Source organism: Durotheca rogersii (assembly GCF_024521655.1).
Source record: "Durotheca rogersii strain YMJ 92031201 chromosome Unknown GGS23scaffold_7, whole genome shotgun sequence".
Lineage (NCBI taxonomy): Eukaryota > Fungi > Ascomycota > Sordariomycetes > Xylariales > Xylariaceae > Durotheca > Durotheca rogersii.
In genome coordinates, this window is record NW_026251238.1 from 1,541,342 (window position 1) to 1,562,717 (window position 21,376).

Genomic DNA, 21,376 nt, shown 5'->3' on the forward strand with positions numbered 1-21,376 from the left:
ACCCGTGTAGGCTATTTTGACGAACAAACGAAAACAATAAGAACTCGTTCTTCCTAGGAATAGTTGGCCGCGAGTAGTAACCTCAAACACGTTTGAAAGCGCGTGTTTTCTTCACTCTTCCACAATTGTCTCGGCAACGCCTAGGCAGGTAGGGTTAGTAACACAAGCGCGTACGGTACGTGGGTTAGTTCGTCCTTGAGGCACTAGAGACGTTTTGAAAGTCTTGTTTCTGTCTTCTCCCCCTTCGTCTTGCTAAGCCGTGCCCGCGTATATACCATCCTCGTCCAAAGCCGTGGAAATTTGGAAGGGGAGAGATATGTATATACACGATGCAGACCCGATTATAGAACACCCAAGGCTTGTCCCATCGTACAAGAGGGGCTTCTCACCACGGGGATGGCCCTCAAACAAATGTGTGTATATGTGTGTGTTTGCTTCTTTTCTCCCGCGCGCGGCCGGGTGCCGGCATGGTAGGTGTTTTACTAGTACCACCGTCAACTCGATGGTGCATAGCTGGTAGCGGTGCCTCGTGCTCGTAAGTAGAGGGGAGGGCAGGGCAGGGGAAAGTCAGAGACTCCTCGGACGGCCGTATTCCTAAATAACGCCGGGGAACCGATGAACCTGGTATCGTATCCTTCCGGCCTCGTACCGCCTTCTGCAAATGCATCATGACCCTAACGCCGCAAGTATTTCGTGGCAGTGCCCGTGTTCGTCCAAAATGGACTTGAACAGTTAGGCTGCGAATCCACGAACTTCAACTCGTCTCGTCGCCCTAACATTCCCGGCGATTATGATTATTAGTCGTGATAAGTGCCTTGTGCACCATATCGCCATTCTGTCCCCCGCCGTGGAGATCGAGCACTCACGTCTCTCCTTCTCCCATCCTTCTCGCGTTTTCCTTTTTTTTCTTTGAAAAGTCGCTTAAGTCACCTATACTAGCGGGACCGTTGAACACAACTTGATGTCCTAGTAGACAAAATGCCACCAGTGCCCAACTGGCTGGTCCCATGACACCGGCAAGCCTGTTTTGTCGCCCTAGCTGAGGCAGCATAGTAGGATTGCGTCGCGATCCGGTCGGGCTACCGCCTCGACGTATAATTCACTTCTTCTAATCTGCCCGAGGATTGGGACAAGTATTTTCGGTCGCCGAAATTGGAGGCGCGAACGTTTGCGCGTAGCATGCCGGTGAATTCGGTCGAGATCGGGTGCTAGAGGCATAGGAGTGTGCTTACAAGGAAGCCAACACGATGTCCCGCCGTTTCCGGGCCCGTGGGGTCTCATTCGATTAACGGTTTCTTTTGTCCTCCTATCACGCGAATTCCCGTCGTCCCTAGCGCTCCGGGGTCGTTGGCCAGTATAATGGTTCTTGGTGGTAGCGGTGGGTTGTTCGGGTCGACAGAAGAAGCGTCTCTCGCGGCTTGCTCGATGGCATCCATTTCTTCCTTACAAGCTTGGTGATCCATGGAACATATGACGATGGGCTGTCGGAGTGTGATATCGCGTGCCGACGTCAGCTGCGCCTATGTTTTGAATCATGATTAGCAACAGCTCGTAAAGGCTCGTCCCCCCCCCCCCCCCCCCCGGACTTCCGTCATCTTTAGGCGCGCATTACCTTGATGCAAAGAAAAAATTCAATCTTATACAGCGTAGATGTCGTCGTAAACGATGCGATCTCGTAATTCGGAAACGCCGGTTGGCCTCGTCGGATAATGCCGTTCGCGTCTCTCAGGTCTTTGTGGGGAACAAGAATCATCATGTTGGTTACGTATCCGACCTCGGGCAATTTGGCGCCGACGTTCTGGGTGTGCTTTTGAAGTCGAGTAATCTTCTTCGTCGGCTCGTCCCCTTCGGGATTGTAGGTGATCTCCTCCTCGATAGAGAGTATGAGCTTCTGTATCGTCACCTTTCTCGCCTTGGCCATCCAATCGGGATTTGGAGACAGCTTGATATATACGGTGATCGGATCCATGGGTCCGTAGCTCCATCGCGGTAACGAAATCCCAAGCGTTACTATATTGTCCGCCATCGCAACCTTGTGTTCGGGCCGGTTGTACATCCCAAAGGTCGATAGGGTGTCGTAGCGCTGCAATGGCACGGGGAACGCGTATTTCTGCACACTCTGCCCTTGCTGCACGGTTACCACCAACTCGTAGAATGTCTCCGCGGTCCTGGCCGAGAGTTGTAGCGATGCCGGTGGTATTCTCCTGTTGGTTTCTTCGCCGCCTCTTCCAAAAGGGATGAACAACACGAACGGCAGATCCATCGCCATGACGCTCTCGGCCTCCCTGCCCGTCGCACACCGGTATAGTAAGAGCTCCTTGCCAACAACATCGGTCGTCTCGCGTCGCGGTGTCCCGAGATGGCGCTTGGCCATGCTTTCGGCGGCTGGGTGGATTGTCTCTCTTCTTTGTAGACATATTCGGACTAGGGAGATCGCGACGGGAGCGGAATACCCTTGCGACGGTCTGATCTCGACTTTTCCCTCGATGCGCGGCTGCGTATGTGCAATTGTTAGTTTGGGGCTAGGCAGCCGGGAAACAACCAGAGAATCGGAGCCGCCGCAGGATGTTTTCGGGTCCTGCATTCCCCTCTCCCCCCAAGCGGCAGAAGCCAGCCAGCCGAAAAATAAACACAAGGCGGGAGTTGGAGGTATGGGACTCACCAGCGTCGCCGAGATGCCCGGGTATCCAACGAGGAAACTACTATTCGGAGGGCCAGAAACCCGGACAAAGGCGGTCACTCGCTCTGCCATGTTCGCGCAAAACACCCGACTGGTGGTGAACGAAGGCGTGCACGTTCAGCGTTGGGCTGGCACATCTATTCCGTGCCAACGGCTGCGTGCCGATACCTCCTTCGAAAAAATTGGCGACTCTCGAAAAATAAATAAGCCGTAAAAGGTGAGGCGAGTTACATGTCCCTGTCAGATTCGAGCGGATAGGGCATTTCCCTTCGAGACTGAAAGGTCGCAAGGTTGGTCTGCAGTCGCAACCGTCTCTCGTTCGAAGGTGAAGGGAAGCAATGGTAGCCGGGGCGGCGCGTGGAGGAAATTGGGTACGAAGGGCGGGATGCGATCAGTAGGGTCAGCTGGCTGGCCGGGTGGGAGGTTCCTGAAAGACCCTCGGGTTGTAGTAGTAGTAGTAGTAGTAGTGATTTGGGGAAGGGGGGGAGGGAGTACTGGTGGTGCTACTTGTGGAGGACGGTGACTGAAATGAAGAGAAAGACGTCGAGGTGACTGGCTGCTCGGGACCACGGGCGACAAAGACCGATATATGATAGCGATTGATAGGGCTGGTCCGCGCACTATCTGGTTGGGAATCTTGATCGCGATGCGGGCATGGAGCAGGCCGAAGGTGCGAGAGTTGGACGGATGCGTGGGCAGCCGTGCAGGACGCTTCTTAAGAGTACCGGGGGCCCTTTGACGATCTTGACTTACCCACGTAGGCCGGTCAGGGGTGGGAGCGGGTTGTCCGAGGTAGGGAATAGATGACGGGCGGCTGGCTGAGCAGGCCGGATTGACGACGTCGGACGAGGGGTTTTGGCTTGTAGCGAGTCTACCGAGAGGAAGAATCCCCGAGGAGAGGTCGGCCGTGAATAGGAGACGGCACGTATGGCAATTTCCAGGAAGATCGCAGAGCGGAGTCAGAAAGACGAGTGGGGAGGACCTGCTTACAAGATGCCGCCAACCCCACGGGCTACATGTGAGTGAATGGGGCCAAAGCAGGAGGGCCTTGGGGAGAAGTCGACCAGCCACGAGAGGAGGCGAGGATGCCACCACGACGCTGCTGGGAGGTGTGCTGCCAGGCGCTGCCGGGTAACGCTGCCAGGTAACGCTGCTACGGCTAGGTAGACGTGGGCAAGCCACCGAACGACGGGGGGGACGAGATCGGGGATGGGAAAAACCGAGAGGAGCTGGACAAGCAAATCACATCAACATGCTCATACACCTAAATACCACCTACCACACCTGAAGTGGGAAGAAGCCTGAATGGGGAAATCGAGAGGTACTTAGCAAATTAAGGTACCGGGTGGGGCAGACAGTACCTGGCTGAGCTGGTTTGGCTGAACGACGGCGAGGTAGGAATACCTGGCGTCGGCGTCGCATCGCGCGCTGCGTAAAGTACATCGAGGTGCATCTACGCACGGACATTCAGTATCTAAGGAGGTAGGAGGTACCTATCTGGGTACTCTTTTTCCCGTCTTCGATCGGACCTTGGGATTCGTCTTTGCTGCATTAGGTACCTCCCCGCCTGTAAGTACTTGGGTGGGCACCTAGGTACCTAGGTAGGACTTCACCTGCCTGCAGGGGCCAACCAACGGTCGATCCGATTTGGGCGCCTAGGTCGTGAGGGGTGGGAGTTGACCCGTCGTTATATGCCCTAGGGCGGGTTCAACTTAGAGGAGGTAGCTCAATACCTACAGTAATAGTAGTAGGTATTAGTAGCTCGTAAGCAGGTACCTATTAGAGCTCGCAGTGTCAATGGTATGTGGGCAACAATATGGAGCCTACTAATATCGATCCCGCCCATATAGGTAATTACTACGGACAGGCTCCCTAGAAGTACCTAAGGTATGCACCGATCTGGGTAGGTATACAGACCTACTGCTTGGAGAGATGTGTGAATATTTAAATGCCACTACCTTTAGGTAGTACAATACGTAGAAAGTATGTACAGTGCATTCCATAATTTGGGCCATCGGCGCCTCCTGCGGTATTCGTCTCGCTGAGTTCGTTATTCAACGCATGCCTCATTCCGACTACTACCCCCGACGGCATACCCCAGGTCCATCGGGGACTAGATCCTGTAACTTCGCCTAGGGTTGCGCTGGTGTGCTATATATGTTCGTATGCATGCAGCGGAAACAGCGCGCCCTGACTACTGCCATAGTATTAACATGAACCCCAAGGCACGTCCGCAGACGGGTGTCTGTATTTTCAGTGTAGGGAGAGCACAACGTCGGCGTCTGAGCATGCGTATGCTCTGGGTAGCGGTTAGGCAGTTAGGTAACATGGGATGCAACCACACTACCTGGGCATAGGTACACCACGATGGAAAGGGGGAAACTTACACACAAATACATACATACAAACCCGCCATCATCCGAACGGACCGAGCTTCAGCGCGGGCCACTCGCGTGTGCATGTCTGCGCCTGGATGGAGGAGAAGAAAGAATAGAAGAGTTGCAGAAGGTGGTTTCGTTGGGGTCGTTTGGGGGCCGGGTGGGAGCGGGAACCTGACAACCCGGATGAGGCTGACGGCCCTAAAGATTTCCCCCCTAGTTTTTCTTTCTTGAATGGGCTGTAACATACCTAGGTGGGTATTGGTAGCCAGAACCGCGCTTGGCTATTCACATATATTGATTTGTTGAAGTCCCGTGCTATTGTCTTCCTGAAATTAGCCATGCACAGATGTATACCCAGGCTTATACACGTATACCTCCCCACAAGGTATCTCCTAATCTATTACAATAGGACATACACCTGCCTACCGGTCGTGTAGGCCGACCTTAGATGGGGTCTCTGTGCTGAGGAGTGGGGACGCATGACACCTTCGTTGCCTAATAAAGAGGACAGAAGGGACAAGAAAACGGAAGAATACCTCGTTTAGCCCCTTTATTCTGGAATTCGCACTCGAGGGGGCAGACGTAGTCGGTAGCCAGAGCAGCTGGAGGAGAGCACGAAAGAACCCCAAAGCCATCCGGTTTTGGGGAGAAAGATTGGGGGGGGGGAGCGATGAGAGATCAACTCAGCTATTTGTTTAGTGCTTACCGGAGCTTGCTTACTTACGACGTAGTCCATACCTACCTTGCACACCCTCACACACCCCTTCACGCATAACAACCTGTATGTAACAGAGTCCGAGATGGGACGAACAGGCAGATCCTCCCTCCTCAACCGACCCTCGCAACGCTGCATCCCACACACACGGCGCCTTTTGCCGACCAGTGATGTAACCCCCCGATGTGCGCCATCGATTTTCCACGCGGAAACGCCAAAAAGAATATTTCTAGGGACGGGGTACGACTCGCGCGAGACGATTCCACGTGTTGCCGTCCCAGAGGGGCGCGAATGACGCGTCGAAGTTGAGCGAGCGAGGCATGTACCTATCTTAAGCAGGGCTATACATAGGTAGGTAGATGATAGGTAGAGGTCAAGGCAGTCAATATTAATATAGGTAACTTGTTGTTGTATTTCCTGCACCGGAACTGCCTCCTTACGTCCACCCATTACCCACAACTACCTAACTTACTAGGGAACTTATGAGGATAAGTATATCGGGTTGGGCATATAATGCCTTGACGTAGACAATTGCTATACGTACCTACACGTTAACCGCGCTCAGTCGCCGATGGGACGTGAGAACGAGAACCTTGGATAGAGTTACGCAGGCACTGACCGAACACAACCCCTCGGCATAACCGGAAATGCGGCACTCAATTTGACCGTACCTGTGTAAAGGCATATACATGCATTGATAGCCGTACTGATACTATACTCGGACAGTTCCATACACCCCCCTAATCTTGTTTAATTACAGACATACAAACACAGCGCAAATACCTCGGAACCTCCTACCTGCCCGCGTATAGAGGCATGCATCTAACGAAGCGCGCCACGGTGCACTATAGTGTCCTAAGGTACCTAATAGGTATCTACAGTGCCAGGTATACATGTCACATGCCTACCATTCTCAGTGCTGTATGTTCGAAAGCTTAGTACCTGAAGTCCTACACAGTACCTACATCATTGGGTACTTAGGTACCCAACAGCCTTGGGCTGTCCTGGCCAATCAGACTAGAGTGCCGTGGTCCCCGCAACGGACCCCTGAGAATGGCTCATTTTGGTGCCCCCACGGTCTCTCGCCCGTGATCGCAACTCTTTTTTGAACCTCCAACCCCGTACATGAACTCGCGGTCCGCCCACCGCCGCTCCATGCCCTCGCGCGACACATCCAGTACGCGAGCTCTCGAGGACGTAGCGGCACGACTTACGACTCCCCCCGACATGGTATCCGTGCCGTCCTGAGCCCGCCCTGGCACCACCACCACCACCAACCACCGCCACCACGATGTCCGTCACTCTGCATACCACCCAGGGCGATCTCAAGATTGAGGTCTTCTGCGAGAGCGTGCCCAAAACCGCCGAGGTGCGTCGAGCGCAGCTTCTCTCCGCGCCGCACCAGCCTAGCTAGCAACTGACACCCTCGCGCCGCCAGAACTTCCTCGCCCTCTGCGCCTCCCACTACTACGACCGGTCGCCCTTCCACCGCCTGATCCCGGGCTTCATGGCGCAGGCGGGCGCGCCCGCCGACCCGACGCCGGACAACCCGAAGGGCGGGCGGTCGATCTGGGGCGGCGCCTTCGCGGACGAGATCCGGCCCGCGCTGCGGCACAACGCGCGCGGCGTCGTGTCCATGGCCAACAAGGGCCCTGCCACCAACGGCTCGCAGTTCTTCATCCTCTTCGACAAGGCGCCCCACCTCGACGGGCTCAACACCGTCTTCGGCAAGCTCATCGGCGACGAGAGCCTCGCTACCCTGGCCAAGCTCGAAGCCCTCGAGGTCGACAAGAAGAACCGTCCCAAGGACAAGGTGCTCATCGAAAGCGTCACTATCCACGCCAACCCGCTCGCCACCTGACCCCTCCCAAGGCCAGGCCTAGCTCAAGAGGCCCATATGCAAAGCCGAGGCACGGAATCTGACGTCGCGTCGGCGGTCCTGCATCTCATCTACGCCCTGTGCCACGACCGCACTTGACACCTAACCAGACTACAGTCTTGGTAGGCTATGCTAGCAAACCGCGCGTCGAGCTATGCCTTCCCGATACGCCCGTACGGGGAAATCAACAGGCTAGTAAGGGGCCATCCTCTCTAAATACTCCGAGGAACACGGGCACCCGGGGCCATGAATCTACAAGCACCTCGGGGTGAGTTCGGTAGCTCGGAACGGGGATACGGCAGACTGCCTCCGGGACAGGTTGTGCTTGTCAAATAGAGAGCCGTTCTAATACCTATCCGTACGCCATAGATGCGCCGTATTCCGATTTCTAGGTGTATTCACATATCCCCTCCATTATATAGATGCACGACTGTATCTGTACTCTCACCCACGCGTAACATGAGAGGCACCCTACACGGAAAATATATAAGGCCAGCTAAAGTGCCCGGTGTTAGAACATCTCATCTCACGGATTGCCATCTAAGATCCAACCAGTACCACCTAATATCCAGCAGAGGACGGGCAGGAGACATGAACGTAATAATCGGTGCGGTGCGGCGCCGAGAGCCTCCTCCGTCTCGTATCTATATCCGCGAGCGCAAACAACTTACCTACAACTCCTACGCAGGCCGATTCATTCCCGCAATAATCACAGCATCCTCGCCGACTTGCAGAAAGAGTCACTACAGAGCAGAGCCGTAGTGTAGAGCGGTGGCACAAGGTCTAGAGACGTCCCCAGCGGGCAGCGTACCTAGGTATACCGGGTAAAACTACCCAAGATAGTACCATACAGGGAGGGGGGGGTCTATGGACAGTATGTCAGCAATAGAGTCGGGGTACCGACACGGTAACTAAATTTAGTAAGGGTTACCTTAGCTAGTTATTCTTTCGGAAGGGCTAAAAGAATTATAGCAAGGGTCGCGGTACCGACCTTATTACCTTCCCTTCTTATAATTTCAGGATGGTTTTTATGACTACGTAGGAACTAACATCCAGACGGACATAACGTCTATATATTCTATAGGTACCTACCTACCTACCTACCTACCTACCTACCTACCTACCTACCTACCTACCTACCTACCTACCTAGACCTGTTGTCTTTATCTTTTTTTCTACAAAACACCACGATCTACCACCTATCTTCGAACCTATCTTCGAATCTATCTTTAAACCTATGGGAGCTAGTTCAAGCATGGAATCTATCTATCTATCTTCGAACCTATAGGAGCAGGTAGGTAACAGACGTAAAAGATACAAAGGTACAAAGGTACGTACTTAATAATATAGAGGTAACCAGGTAATCCTATAGAATATACCTTTTTTAAAATAAGGACATTATATCCGGATAGTAACTATGTCGGGAAATGGTAATAATGTCAGCCTAGAGTTTAACTTACTCTTATTACGAGGCAGATACTATGTCCAGTCATAGAAAGGGTTGCTGACATAGTGTCAATAGACCCCCCCCCCTCCCTGTATGGTATCCTACCACCCGTAGTGGACCACTATTAGACATAATAAACACCGGTGTCCCGCGCTCCCACTCTCCTAGCTTTCGCTATTCGCAGCCGCCGCTCGACAGGATGCGCGGCAGGGAAAGGAGGGCCACATATCTAACGCGAAGATGCTTCTAACAGACTAGCCCGCGTCTTTTTCCGTCGCGTGTAGAGCTTAAATGCACAGCTACGTTAGACCGCCCGCCAAGCGATGATAGCAGGGCGGAGAGGCGCAAGAACCGGCTGCATGAGAGAGCGACGACGACGCTCCTCGCGGTGAACATCGGGCTTGCCGGCCGGTCGAGAATATAAATTTCTAGCACCTATGTGTCCCGCGACCCATCCTACCTCCGCGTCGCTGGGGAGGGGAGTACTCCAGGGTTCTTTCTGATACCTAGTTTGCCGACACTTATGACTGTCCGGGCGGGGGAGGAGAGTTCAAGCCGGGTCTCTCTGACTCCCCGGTGCTCCACCGCCCGAACTGTGATACAACCCGTCGAGCACCCAAGGTTCGCCGGAGTGGCGAGACCTGTATTGTGAGCTTAGGTGCTTAGAGCAAACGTATAACTCCGGGGGGTCTCCTCTTGCTGCGTAGTTCTCCCTCCCCGACCCCGTCTCCCGAGCTTTTCTCTTATTCCTCTCTCTCTCGACAATCTGCGACGCAGATACCGGCCGCCAGACCCTCGTAATCATCTCCTAAATTACCAAGGACAGGAATATAGCCCTCTCCTCACTTCTCCTCGCTCTGCAGATCATCCTCTCGGCCAGCCTCGCCACGCCTCCCCTTCCCTCTGCGCAGCAGCCAGATCTCTGCACCCTGCACCTCTCGCGTCTCCCACGCATCAATCCACCCACCCACTCCCCTCGCCATCTATCCATCTACCTAGAGCAAGCTCCTCAGCGCTCTCCTCCCCACACCCATGAACGACAGCTCCCTCCCCGCGGACCCGGCGCCCCGGGGCGGCGCCATCCTGTACGTGCTGTTCGCGGTGGCGTCGATATACCTGGCGGTGTACTGGGGCCCGCTGGTGCGGGAGGCTCTGGCCAGGGTCGGGCCGCGGCCGCTGCTGCTGCCGGAGGAGGAGGAGCAGGAGGAGCAGGCCAGCCGCTCGTGCTGGGCGGCCGCCCACCGCCACTACCACCGCCACAGCCCTCGCGTATTCGATATCGAGCCCCACGCCTCCCTCGCCCAGCTCCGGCGCGGCCCCGACTGGAACCGCCGCGCCCGGCGCTCCCCCACCCCCACCCCCGCTGACTTGCCTCGCTTGCCGTCCGTGGTGCCGCCGTCGCTCTTTGGCGTGCGGCGGGGCTGGGACAAAAATCCGGACTCGATGGTGTGAGAGGAGGCCGGGGGGGGTGATTTCAGAGTGGTTTCATCGGTTTCCTCGCCTGTCCCTACCTCCCTGCTTATCTACCTACCGAGCTCGCACATACCTATATATGTACGTGCGTAGGGAGAAGGGTGGGGTGATGGGTAGGTACCTGGGATCGCGAAGACGGGAATAGCGTTGTGTTGTTGGGACTATTCGTCGGGGGATAATATCGGGGTTAACCGACAAGAGAAGATAGGTACTGAGGAAGACAACAGCGGAGCTTACTATTATGCACGAGGCGGTTCAGACGTCTTCGTCGTATCGGTGTATATATGGCTCGTAGGTAACCCCGGGCTGCATCTACGGTTTATTCTCCCGCCACCCTTCTTCCCCTTCGGCTCTTCTACCGTAAGATCGATCGTGCCAACTACCTACCCGCACGTATGTCCGTCCGAGCGCACGAAGTAGAACGCCTCCAGCAGCCCGACGTAGTGCAGCCAGGCGCGCCGACCACGATCGCGACATGGAGTACCTAGCTGGTGGCTCGCGCCGTGGATGTCGAAGCGGTAGGGGTGCCGTCTCTCGGGAACCTCCGGACGAAGTCAGTAGCGGTTCTTTTCCCGAGCCAACTCCTCCCCTCCCCCCCCCCCCCCCCCCCGCCACGAAAAAAAAAGATACCCGGTACGGAGCAGAGACGGAGACGACAGAGGGGATTGCGAGAATTGATGCGAGGAGACGAAAGCATGAGCTAGCCTCACCGCCGCCCAGGAGAAGGCGCGCAGGCGCGCGTCGCGCGAGAACTCGTTGGTAGTAGATGGCGGTGACGGCGGCGCCCCAGATCAGCGCGAGGATGCCGGCGTAGTCGAGCAAGTCGCGCCGCGTCGCGGACGAGTGGCTGTGGGTCCCAAGAGTGATGCTACAGGCACCTACCCATATTCTGCGGGCCTGCGCAGCTAGGTACCTGTCGCCTAGGCATGGAGCGGAGGAGCCCCAGCTCGTCCTATGGCTGCCGACGGTGGTGTCGGGGTAGCTGGGGCTGAAGACGAAACGAGGGGGGTTATAAGACGTCATCGTCGCCCTCTTAGACGGCGCCGCCAAGGAGCCTACCGTCATTAACCTTCCGAGCATTGGATTTAACTTCCGAGCTAGGGGAGCAGACTCGCTCAAGTCATCGTCCTGCCGGCCTCGGTGTATGAGGGTTTGGTTGCTACGACAAGGGAGTGGAAAAGAGGCTAGGTGAAGGTCTGTCTCGATGCATTATTATCCACCTACCTTAGGTGCCTCTAGGTACCCGATCTAGGCACCTCTTAACTGACCTACCTGTATTGGCCAAGCACCTCAGTAGCTGTAGATGGCAGCTCCTCGAGTACATCGATAATAGCCGGGCCGCTGCTGATCTCCTCCCTAGGAGGTGCCCCTCCAGTCTAACCGGGAATTGCTCGCCGTGCAAAGTGCGTTGTAGCGCAGCCGGTTGGGGCCTGTCCCCCGCCTCCCGACACATCCGCGCTGGGCTGCGAGCTTCCCTATGCCGCCCGTGATCGCGGCCCTGCCGCCGGCGGACGACGGTCGGACGAGTGAGCGGGGCCGATCCCACCTAGTCAAATGCAGAGAGCCCGTACTCGTAGACGCGTACACAGACGCGGTAGATAGCCCGCACACCCAGCGAGACGGACCGATGAATACTCATTACCTACAGAGCCCATGTACATACACATACATATGCGCATGCATATGCCGACATACCAGGCCCTTTCCCCCCTTAACATTAAGAAGGCCAATAGGCGCGTTCCCACCTAACACGGTACGGGTGCCGGCACCGGCACCGGCACCGGGCATCCAGTAGCCGCGCCGTTCTTCGTGGTCGCCTGTCCCCAAGTGCCCGCCGACTGTGTACTCCTGCTGTATATGTGAATAAGACGATGGGCGGGGAAGGAAAGGGAACAGGGGTGGGGTAGAGGGACAGCGACAGGCGATCAATTAGTGGTAATCCAGAGCGGCAAGGGTTGGAGAAACAAATGTGTATATTCAATATATAGGTGTGTATATATATACGGAGAAGCGAATGCGTGGGAGGGGGCAGACTGATGAGAGGGCGAAAGGGAGGGAGAGGGCATGTCTGTCGTAGTCGTCGTCTTCGTTGCTGTTGTCTTCACATTAGTGTCTATTTCCATCCCTCATCGTCTAGGTATGCACGTATGTATCGTCTTAATAGCACGACGCGATGCGGCGCAACGCAAGGTAACGGGACAGGAGAGTACAGGACGGGACGGGACGGGATACTGCAGGGTGTGTGGTTGGATGTGGGGAGGAGACAGCAAGGTGGCGAGGCAAGACGGATGCAGCATACGGACAGCCCGACCGCCACTATCACTGCGGCCGCCGGCAGACGCAGACCGGGGGAGGAGGAGAGAGGCGGAGAGGAAACCCTCCTGCGTGATCGACAGATAGCATGCGCATTCATCCCATCGCAAGTTGCTCGGCCCACGCTTCCCTCTCTTCCGCTCCAAATCGTGCATGCATATGCATCTATATATGATAAGCATACGTGCTACAACATCCCGTCTGGCCTGCTTACCCTTCCTGTTCTGCGTGCGTACTTAACCTCAGTCTCTATGGATTACGCCAAGCGGAGGTGCCCGGCGCCGAGGCCGGGTATGAGCTCGTATAATACGGGGACGATTTCGACGGCTAGCCAACCGATGCCTGGAATTCGTGCGCCTCAAATCAGCCATGTTGCCTATGCGTCGTCGTACGATTTGCCTTTTTCGTTCCCGGTCTGTTGTCCTCTTGGGGGCATAACGTAAGAGGAAAGAAAGGGACTCACCACAGTAGACGACGAGCTTAGTCACAACCTCGACATCGTACCGCACGCGCGGCTTGACCAGCATCGAGAAGACCTCCTTCTCGCTGAGCTCGTCCTGCTGCCCGACGAATATGGTTGGCTCTCCGTTCGCGCCCGTCGTCTCGGCCGGCGAGACGATTACCCTGCCCTCCCCCATCAACTTTTCGAAGTCGCCAAGTCTACTACTACTATTATGATTATAATGATGGTGGTGATGATACTGTTGCTGCGGGGGTAGTGGCTGCGTTTGCTGCTGTCCGCTGCTGACGGCGGAGCTCTGCGCTGCGCCGTCGCTTTCGCTCTGCGAGCTCTTCGCACTCTCTTTTAAATCCTGAGCGCTCGTCCTGCTGTGTAGCGCTGAGTTGCTGCTGATGCTTTCGCGGTGCCGGCGTTCGCGGTACGCGAGCGTCTCGTACGCATCGGCCGCGCTCTGCGGCCCCACCGACACCGACCTGCCGCGCCCCGGGTGCCGCACGGCGGTGATGAGCCCCGGTAGGTCGCTCACGTTCGGCATCACGTTGTCGACCCTCAGCCGTAGCGGGATGTTCTTGTACTCCGACGCCGGCATGAAGAAGCGCCGCGGCAGGCTCAGACCCCAGTTTTCGATCAGGCGGAACAGGTGTGGCAGACCCCTCAGCAGCGAGGGCTTGGCAACCTCGCGCCACGCGAAGATGACGAGCACGCCGAAGAGGATGCGTGCCACGACGACTACCCAGCCGAGCGCGTGGAGATCGAAGGTGATGTCGGCCAAGGACGATTGGTTGAAACGCCACGTCCCGATCTCCAAACCCATCATGACCCCGGCGAAGGCCACACTGTCGTCAAAGCAGGGGCAATCGTCCGCCGGTTCTGGATGGACCCGTATGAGAACGATGACCACTAGTAAAAATGTGCACAGGCCAACCCAGCCGTTCTGAAAAATGAACACGTCCAGGGCGGGTCCGTAGTAGAACTCGATCAGCGAGATGATGGCACCCATGATCGATCCCACAATTACATCCACAAAGCCGTGCATGCCACAGTAGAGGCGGCCAAACACGATGCTGATGGCGTAAAAGTAGGCTAGCGCCTCGAGAGTGGACTTGGTGGTGGGCAAGAAAGGATTATCAGGCGACCTGAGGCACAGGATTGCGTACACGGCAACGGAGACTGCGTTTGCGGAATGGGTCGAAGGGAAGCCGTATTCGAGGGCGGCCGAGCCCGACATGGTAATGCGATGTAAGGGCGGCGACAACGGCCGCGGGAGGGAGAAGAAGTCCTTGATGAAGCCGGTGAAGAAGACGCCGCTCGCCAGAATATGCACAATCCTGATGGCCAGGTTAGCCGACCGTTTCTCCCTCACGACGACCACATCTGTGTCCGCACGTCGGCGGGGAGGCCCTACCCTTTGCCAAAGGAACCATTGCCGCACCAGAACAGGATGGGCAAGCCGACCATGAAGAAGGTGTGGGTGCCGAGGTTGGCGGTGATGGCAAAGTAACTGTCGAGAGCGGGTGTGCGCAGGACGTCCTGCAGCCAAGCTAAGTAGGGAGTCTCCCATCGCACCAGCGGAAGGGCTCGCTGTCGTAGGTAGTAACGCCATTTCGGAAGGGCGCGTTTGTCTGGGTAAAGCTGGGTGTCAGCGGTGAAAGTGCCCCGAATGCATGTGAACATAAGCAGGCGCGAAAATCACAAGCTTCCCCAGGCCTCGAGCGCTACGGTCCCGCCGCATACCGAGCGATAACCATACTGGGAACAGCCACAACATCGCAATCGCGAGAACTCGTGCTCGTGTGCCATGCGACTCTCGCACCCTCTCTCCGCATTCGTAGGTAGAGGCAGATATGCGGGGGACATAGGACAGCAACATACAGTGATCCAGGCTCCGTAAGCCAGCATCGATTACGGGGGGCTTCTCGGGGGCGGGCCCGGCGGTCGCATCATGGGCGGGGAGTTTGGTCTTCACAGGGTCGGCGCCACCATTGGCGTGGGCGTCAGCGGGAGGCATCGAATCTGGGCGTGTCTTCGTCGCTTGAATCCGGAGAGAGGTGGTAGCATGAAGGTGCGAAACAGGACAACTCGGCACGGCGGCGGTGTTGTTGCTGTTGCTGCTGCTACTCCAGCTCAATTGGTCGAGTCAGGAGTGGAGGGAGGCAGACGGGAGGTTCGCGCATCGAAATGTACCAAGCGAGGTGTGTATTGTCGCTGGGCGGGTATTGGGGTTCCCTAGTTGGCGATCGTGGTAGAGGTGGTATTCGCAGTTGGTAAGTTGGCTAAGTAGGGTGAGGTAAGGGGGGGGGGGGGGTGAGGAAGGAGACAGGGAGGAGAGAGAGGACAGGTGAGCCCGGGCGGTCGCAAAATTAGAGGACGGAGGAGTTGCAGGGTAAAAGGCAAGAAATTGATCCAGGCAGAGTAGAAAATCAAAAATTAACACGCAAAAAAAGGTGTAGGATCGATTGATGGATATATTATAGTCTGGAACGGTTTCTCCGCCACCGAACGGCAGAACGCACCGTCTCTCGCTTTCCGCTCGGACAGGTAGGTAGTAAACACTTTTCTCAGTGTCACGCCTCTGTTCCTTTTCGTTGGTCCTCTCGCCCGCTCCTTGCTCTCACCGGACTTGATAGTCCCTGCAGCTCTGTTCCGATTAGCAGTAGCTGCTGCTAAGGTTCCATTCGAGGGTATTTTATTTTTAAATAGGATCTCTCGGCAGGGCCGTGTTATGCCGTGGTGGTCGTCGGGAATTTGTCGACTAACCTAAGAGCCGGCCACGCACGCTGGACGGGAAGTTGGTAGTGTTGGTGGGAGTGTCGCAGCAACAACAAGTACCTAGCAGCAAGTTATCTAGTTTGGTCACCCACCCATCCATCGATACACACATACGTGCCTACATACCTACCTCTACTGCTTCCTACATACCTAGCTACCTACCTAACCTACCTACATACTAATACCTGTAAATAGATAAGTAGGGGGTGGGATAAATGATGGGGATCGCTGCGTGCATCGCGGTCGGCAGCAAATCGGAAGACCCCGTCGCATCTCTCCCCCCCCTCCGTCCTCCCCACACCCGTGTCGTCAGTCTTTCCCGATAAGTCGCGCTATGGCTTCATAGCTGCATTCCTGCAGAGGGTGTGAACCTGGGCGTCTTCCATGCTCAGATCCTCCAGGGATGCGAGCGGCCATTTGAACGGTGAGTATTACCTACATGCTACTTGGGCGTAGGACACCTACCTACCTACCTCCTACCTACCGCTTAGCTACTGGATATACCCAATCCGCCTAAAGCAGCAGGCCAATGCTATGTGCATTTGGTGTATGAGGTAAGGTATAGGTAGGTATAGAGGTAGGTATAGTAGGAGGTAGGTACCTGGCAGACGAGGTATGGTAGCGGTATATTAGGTACATATCTACATGCCGAGGCAGATCAAACTTTAAAGATACTTAGCACCTCCCCCACAGAATCCTTACATAAGGCACCCACTTCTCTCATCAAAATTTGCCTGTCTACTAATATCCTCGACGCCTTTACCGTAACCACAGCAGCTTAGCGACGACGAGATTTCCTCCCAAGCGCAGACGTGCCGAAGTGCCAGAGAAGCCGCAGATCCGGTGAATCGGCCGTCGTAAGAAAGCCAGCCTCTCCTCCTCGCTATCCCGCCGGGACCTAGCTGCTATAGGCCGCTGCGTCTGTCGTGCGCTGTGCGAGGGGCTCTTGAACCTAGGTAGAATAGCCAAGGTAGCTCTCCCCCCTTCCCCCCCTCTCCCCCCTCGTCGCAACGCTCACACCCACGCGCGCGCAGGCCCAGAGACGGGGCAGTGTCGGGGATGCAGCATATATCCCTCGTCGGCAAGCGTTGCGTCGTCACCGGCGGCAGCCGCGGCATCGGCCTGGCCATCGCCCGCACTTTCGCCGCCTACGGCGCCTCCTGCGTCCTCGTCGGCCGGGATGAGTTCACCCTCCAGGAAGCCGTCGCGACCCTCAGCACTGACGCGCTCCCCGAAGACGCCGTCCCCCACAGCACCGTCGCCTTCGATGTCGCCGACACTAAGGGATGGGACCTGCTGCTCTCCCACGTGCATGTAAGCCTTGCCCCCTTTCCTTTTTTTTCCTTGGAGAAATGAACGCCTCCCCCCTCTCCAAGGGTATTTCGACGGAACCTTACATGCGGATGATTAGAATAAATGTGAAATCCTCGTCAACGGAGCGGGCATCATGCAGAGGTCTTTCCTCTACAGCATAGACTACCCGGAGATCCAGAAGACTGTCAACACCAACCTAATGGGTACCATATGGGGCTGCCGGAAAATAATGCCCAAGATGATGAAGGCGAGAGAGGGTAAATCGAGTCGACATCCTTCCTTCTGCTGTTTTCGTCCCTTATTCCTCCTCCCCACACTCTGCCGAGGGCAATGTTCGCTGATCACCTGAGGACGTGTATAGGGTGTATTATCAACGTAGCTAGTGTGCTAGCCACGAACGGCGGCAAGGGCGCGAGCATCTACGCCGCGTCCAAAGCTGGGGTTGTCGGTATGCACCACGCCCCCCAGTCTCCCGATTGAGTGACGCAGTATATCTAACACGCATACTCTCTTCCTCCCACCCCCTATTTCTAGCCCTAACACGATCGTTGGCCTGGGAATTGGGCAGGTTCAGCGTCCGTGCCAACGTCCTTGTACCCGGATATATCCGCACCGATATGACCCGAGGTGATGCCTCCCTCCCTTTTCCTTCCCTAACGTTTCCTTTACTATTGGCTCGGTCCCTCTCTCAGCCCCGGCTCTAAGCTTCTTCGACAACCCATGCTAGACCAACCATCGGCTCCTCTACAACGTACACAATTACTAATATACATTCCTCGGTCTAGGCATGGACAAGAGGAACAGCCTTACTTCCCAAATCCCTATAGGGCGGATGGGTTCTCCCGATGAGGTGGCTGATGCTGCGTTATTCCTGGCCCGAAATCCCTATGCGCACAACTGTGTCCTCAACATAGACGGAGGCTTGAGTGCGGTGTGAGACCGAGTCAATCGATACTGTGGCGGTTTGACTCGTGTAGGTTAATGACGACACCTAGTCAAGAATTTCGATAGCCCCGGTGCTCGCGTCATTGTCGTCGACAACGACCACGTCGTCGTCGGCACCGGCGATAGCGGCCATCTTGGCTTTCTTGGCCGGCGCGAAATCGGGACCATCCGCCCTCGGCCGTTTGAGCTCGTTGATGGAAACCTCGCCGTCGGCAATGCGCTTACCGTTAGTCTGCCCAACTCCGTTGCTCTCCGCGGCTACAACGACCACTTTCTTCGGCTTTCGAGGGATTTCCGGGGCCTGGTCGGCTCCGGGGCCTTTGATCGGCTTATCCGCGAGTTTACTGCAGGGACGGGTTAGCAGCTTGTATAGTAACAAGAAAGACGTATACTGCAACATACGCTTCCTGGACGTTTAAGACGACGTTGATGAACGTATCCTCGTCAGCCTCGTCCACGATCGTGACAAAGCCATTCTGCTTCACACCTGCAATGTATTAGATGCCACACTTGTTATTATGGGAATGGACGCAGACTAACCGAGTTCGCTCAGTGGTTTGTCCAGGTTGTCAGTCTCGTCTGGGTCGTAGAGCAAACCGGCGTCACTGTTCACTGCGAATTCCTTGTCGCCGTAGCCTAGCTGCAATCTGACGAAATCCTCCACTAGATCATTTAGTGTCGCCCTGGATAGGTCTACGTAGATGCTGGTATTGTATGAGCCGCAGACCGGGCAATCTGGATTTGGTGGGCGCGGGCGATCCGTCCCGAGCAGCCTCTGGGGTGCGAACGGCGTCAAGAAGATCTAGACCATCAGCAACGCCCGCGAATTCCACGCCTCGTACAGTACTCACCTCCCGCGTTCTGTCGTACTCGCCCTTCAGGACCTTGAAGGATTGGATGACGGACAAGCCGGCAACGATAGCGTTGGTCGTCGCGATGGCCGGAATAATGTTGCCGGCCATCTGCTTGATATTGAAGCGCGACTTGCGGTCGATTCCGAAGATATGCGACCGAAGGTTGGCGCTGGCGGCGACGAAGTCGAGCGTATCCTCGTCGTCCTTGTCAAAATTGATGGTGGGTTTCGGTAGATCCGCACCCGCGGCCTGATTCAGCTCTAACATGCGCTTGCTCAAACGGTCCAAGCTGTCGTTGAATACCACCAAATTCTCCTCCAAGCTCCACACGCGCTGGCCATCTTTGACAATCTCGTCCTTGCGCGCACGCGCCTCGGACGCTTGGCCTATCAAGGTCTCGTACTGAAGGGGCGTCGGCGGTTCTCTAGATTTCCACATATCTTGCATCGAGCGTAAGCGGAGGATGTCGTTATGGAATACTTTGTCGAACAACATCTGGGAAAATTGGGCGGTGCCAACCGAATCTCGTATCTTCTTCAAGGCCTCCGACTCTTTCTTAAGCTCGGCAATCTCCGACGCGTTGTCCTCGTTCTCGGAATTGTCCACGACCGCCTGATCCTCGCTCGTGCCGAATATCTCGTTGAGGAGATAGCTCTTGCCCCAGACTATGCAATGTATGGGCTGGCTCGGGGTGCTTCGGATCGTGCATACGGGGAAGGTCTTGGGCGCCTCTTTCGTCGTGCAATCGTAACATGCCGTAATGCCCTTCTTGATAACCTGAACCTGGCCGTTGAAGCCAGTCGTACCACTCTCGATCAGCGGCACATCGGCGGCGAGACACATTCGGTTGACATGTCGTCGCGCCTCGAGATTGTCCAGCGCGTTGAAGACCACCTTGAAGCCTCGGAACCATTCGACGCTGAATTGCGCATCCTTGATGTTTGCGTGATGCGCGAGGATGTTGACGTTAGGATTGAATCTCTGGGCCGCCTCCTTGGCCACCTGCCGCCGGGTCAGCGTTTTACTCCGCGGACGTCATCGCGTCACCTTCGGGTCGCTCGTACCAATGCTTTCGATTTACCAATGTGCTCGTGGTGGAAAAGGAACTGTCGGTTCAGATTGCTGAGATCGATGGTGTCGAGGTCGACGATGTGGATTTCACCGAAGCCCGAAAGAGCGAGATTCTTGAGCAGTTCGCAGCCGATCCCACCAGCGCCGACCATGAGGACGCGCGACTGAGGAACTTGAGTTAGCACGAACCTGGAATCGAGGGGCCGGTCTGGATCCATCTTTTGATCATGGAGATTTCGAGGCGGAACGAGGCAAGGCAGGTAGGGGCAGGGTGCATAACGGTTCGGGTGCGAGGCTGGAAGTTATAACGTGCAAAGCAGCGGCGTCAGGACTGTAGCGCCAGCAACATCACAAACGCGATCTCTCACGAAGGGTTCGTTCGTTTGCGCGTGCAACTGCGAGGCTGCAGGACGACGCTACGAGGCGCAAACAGGGGGGGGGGGTGCAGCGGTACATGCCGGCAATGCAGATGTAGGCACCTTACCTCCTTGATATTCGTATTGAGGCCGGGGCCAAAGGATCGGCGATTGAAGGTATCTCGAGCTACCGCCATGGTGAACAGCTACCCGAGTCGGTGTCTGGACGGACTTGTTGGTGAAGGCATGTATATATGGGTGGAAGACGCGAGACGTCGAGTTGATGTCGATAGGAAGGGAGGCTCGGAGCTTGACGATCCCTCGCTAGCTAGACATGCGATTAACACGGTGGGGGAGGGGATAAAGAGGCGGATAGGCCGGGCGGGTAAGGCGTGAAATGTAGCGGGAGAGGAAGATGAGAAGGAGGGTAGAAGATGAGTGTGTCAATAAGAGCGAGCATAGAGGGAAGCCGACAGGTAGGGAGTCGAGAAGGGCGAAGGGGAGTAAGATGGGGTGTTTGGTTAGGTCGTGGCCGTATGTCCCCGTGTATGTCTTTGTATGTAGTTAACAACAACAGCAGCAAGTCTCAAGTTAGATGGGTTAGGTAGGTAGTTCTCTCTTTTTTAATTTTTTTACAGGCTTCTCAACAGATTGGCTTATCGATTTAATTGATTGGTGGTAAGGATGGTACCTGGGTAGGTACCTACAGGCTGCAGGTG

The 21,376-nt window shown here is 55.8% G+C and overlaps 8 protein-coding genes across 8 annotated transcripts; 3 read left to right on the forward strand and 5 right to left on the reverse strand.

Moving 5' to 3' along the window:
- Nucleotides 1-76: 76 nt before the first annotated feature.
- On the reverse strand, nt 77-1,164 carry GGS23DRAFT_498122 (uncharacterized protein). Its single transcript, XM_051514453.1, has 2 exons — nt 867-1,164; nt 77-752 (listed from the first exon to the last, which is right to left on the reverse strand). Exons 1-2 carry the CDS (start codon nt 1,049-1,051, stop codon nt 404-406), a joined length of 534 nt encoding a protein of 177 aa, XP_051373116.1. The 5' UTR covers nt 1,052-1,164; the 3' UTR covers nt 77-403.
- Nucleotides 1,021-3,295, reverse strand: GGS23DRAFT_498112 (arrestin domain-containing protein). The gene is made up of 3 exons (XM_051514452.1): nt 2,663-3,295; nt 1,613-2,494; nt 1,021-1,520 (listed from the first exon to the last, which is right to left on the reverse strand). The coding sequence occupies exons 1-3, from the start codon at nt 2,750-2,752 to the stop codon at nt 1,278-1,280; spliced, it is 1,215 nt and encodes a 404-aa protein (XP_051373117.1). The 5' UTR covers nt 2,753-3,295; the 3' UTR covers nt 1,021-1,277.
- A 2,067-nt stretch (nt 3,296-5,362) lies between these two features.
- Nucleotides 5,363-5,729, reverse strand: GGS23DRAFT_564240 (uncharacterized protein). Its single transcript, XM_051516139.1, has one exon. The coding sequence runs from the start codon at nt 5,694-5,696 to the stop codon at nt 5,484-5,486; it is 213 nt and encodes a 70-aa protein (XP_051373118.1). The 5' UTR covers nt 5,697-5,729; the 3' UTR covers nt 5,363-5,483.
- A 1,069-nt stretch (nt 5,730-6,798) lies between these two features.
- GGS23DRAFT_498237 (cyclophilin-like protein) lies at nt 6,799-7,831 on the forward strand. Its single transcript, XM_051514455.1, has 2 exons — nt 6,799-7,145; nt 7,215-7,831. Exons 1-2 carry the CDS (start codon nt 7,068-7,070, stop codon nt 7,635-7,637), a joined length of 501 nt encoding a protein of 166 aa, XP_051373119.1. The 5' UTR covers nt 6,799-7,067; the 3' UTR covers nt 7,638-7,831.
- Nucleotides 7,832-10,134: 2,303 nt separating this feature from the next.
- Nucleotides 10,135-11,989, forward strand: GGS23DRAFT_596043 (uncharacterized protein; the record flags this gene model as incomplete). The annotated part of the gene is made up of 2 exons (XM_051518417.1): nt 10,135-10,548; nt 11,936-11,989. 2 exons carry the CDS (start codon nt 10,135-10,137, stop codon nt 11,987-11,989), a joined length of 468 nt encoding a protein of 155 aa, XP_051373120.1.
- Nucleotides 11,990-13,136: 1,147 nt separating this feature from the next.
- Nucleotides 13,137-15,565, reverse strand: GGS23DRAFT_498352 (PAP2-domain-containing protein). The gene is made up of 4 exons (XM_051514456.1): nt 15,221-15,565; nt 14,754-14,970; nt 13,352-14,676; nt 13,137-13,230 (listed from the first exon to the last, which is right to left on the reverse strand). Exons 1-4 carry the CDS (start codon nt 15,354-15,356, stop codon nt 13,145-13,147), a joined length of 1,764 nt encoding a protein of 587 aa, XP_051373121.1. The 5' UTR covers nt 15,357-15,565; the 3' UTR covers nt 13,137-13,144.
- A 1,611-nt stretch (nt 15,566-17,176) lies between these two features.
- Nucleotides 17,177-18,368, forward strand: GGS23DRAFT_604613 (NAD(P)-binding protein; the record flags this gene model as incomplete). The annotated part of the gene is made up of 5 exons (XM_051519624.1): nt 17,177-17,431; nt 17,529-17,688; nt 17,793-17,879; nt 17,966-18,058; nt 18,217-18,368. The coding sequence occupies 5 exons, from the start codon at nt 17,177-17,179 to the stop codon at nt 18,366-18,368; spliced, it is 747 nt and encodes a 248-aa protein (XP_051373122.1).
- GGS23DRAFT_498457 (SUMO-activating enzyme subunit uba-2) lies at nt 18,238-20,899 on the reverse strand. Its single transcript, XM_051514457.1, has 6 exons — nt 20,786-20,899; nt 20,295-20,596; nt 19,228-20,232; nt 18,917-19,178; nt 18,779-18,863; nt 18,238-18,720 (listed from the first exon to the last, which is right to left on the reverse strand). Exons 2-6 carry the CDS (start codon nt 20,517-20,519, stop codon nt 18,423-18,425), a joined length of 1,875 nt encoding a protein of 624 aa, XP_051373123.1. The 5' UTR covers nt 20,520-20,596; nt 20,786-20,899; the 3' UTR covers nt 18,238-18,422.
- Nucleotides 20,900-21,376: the final 477 nt, after the last annotated feature.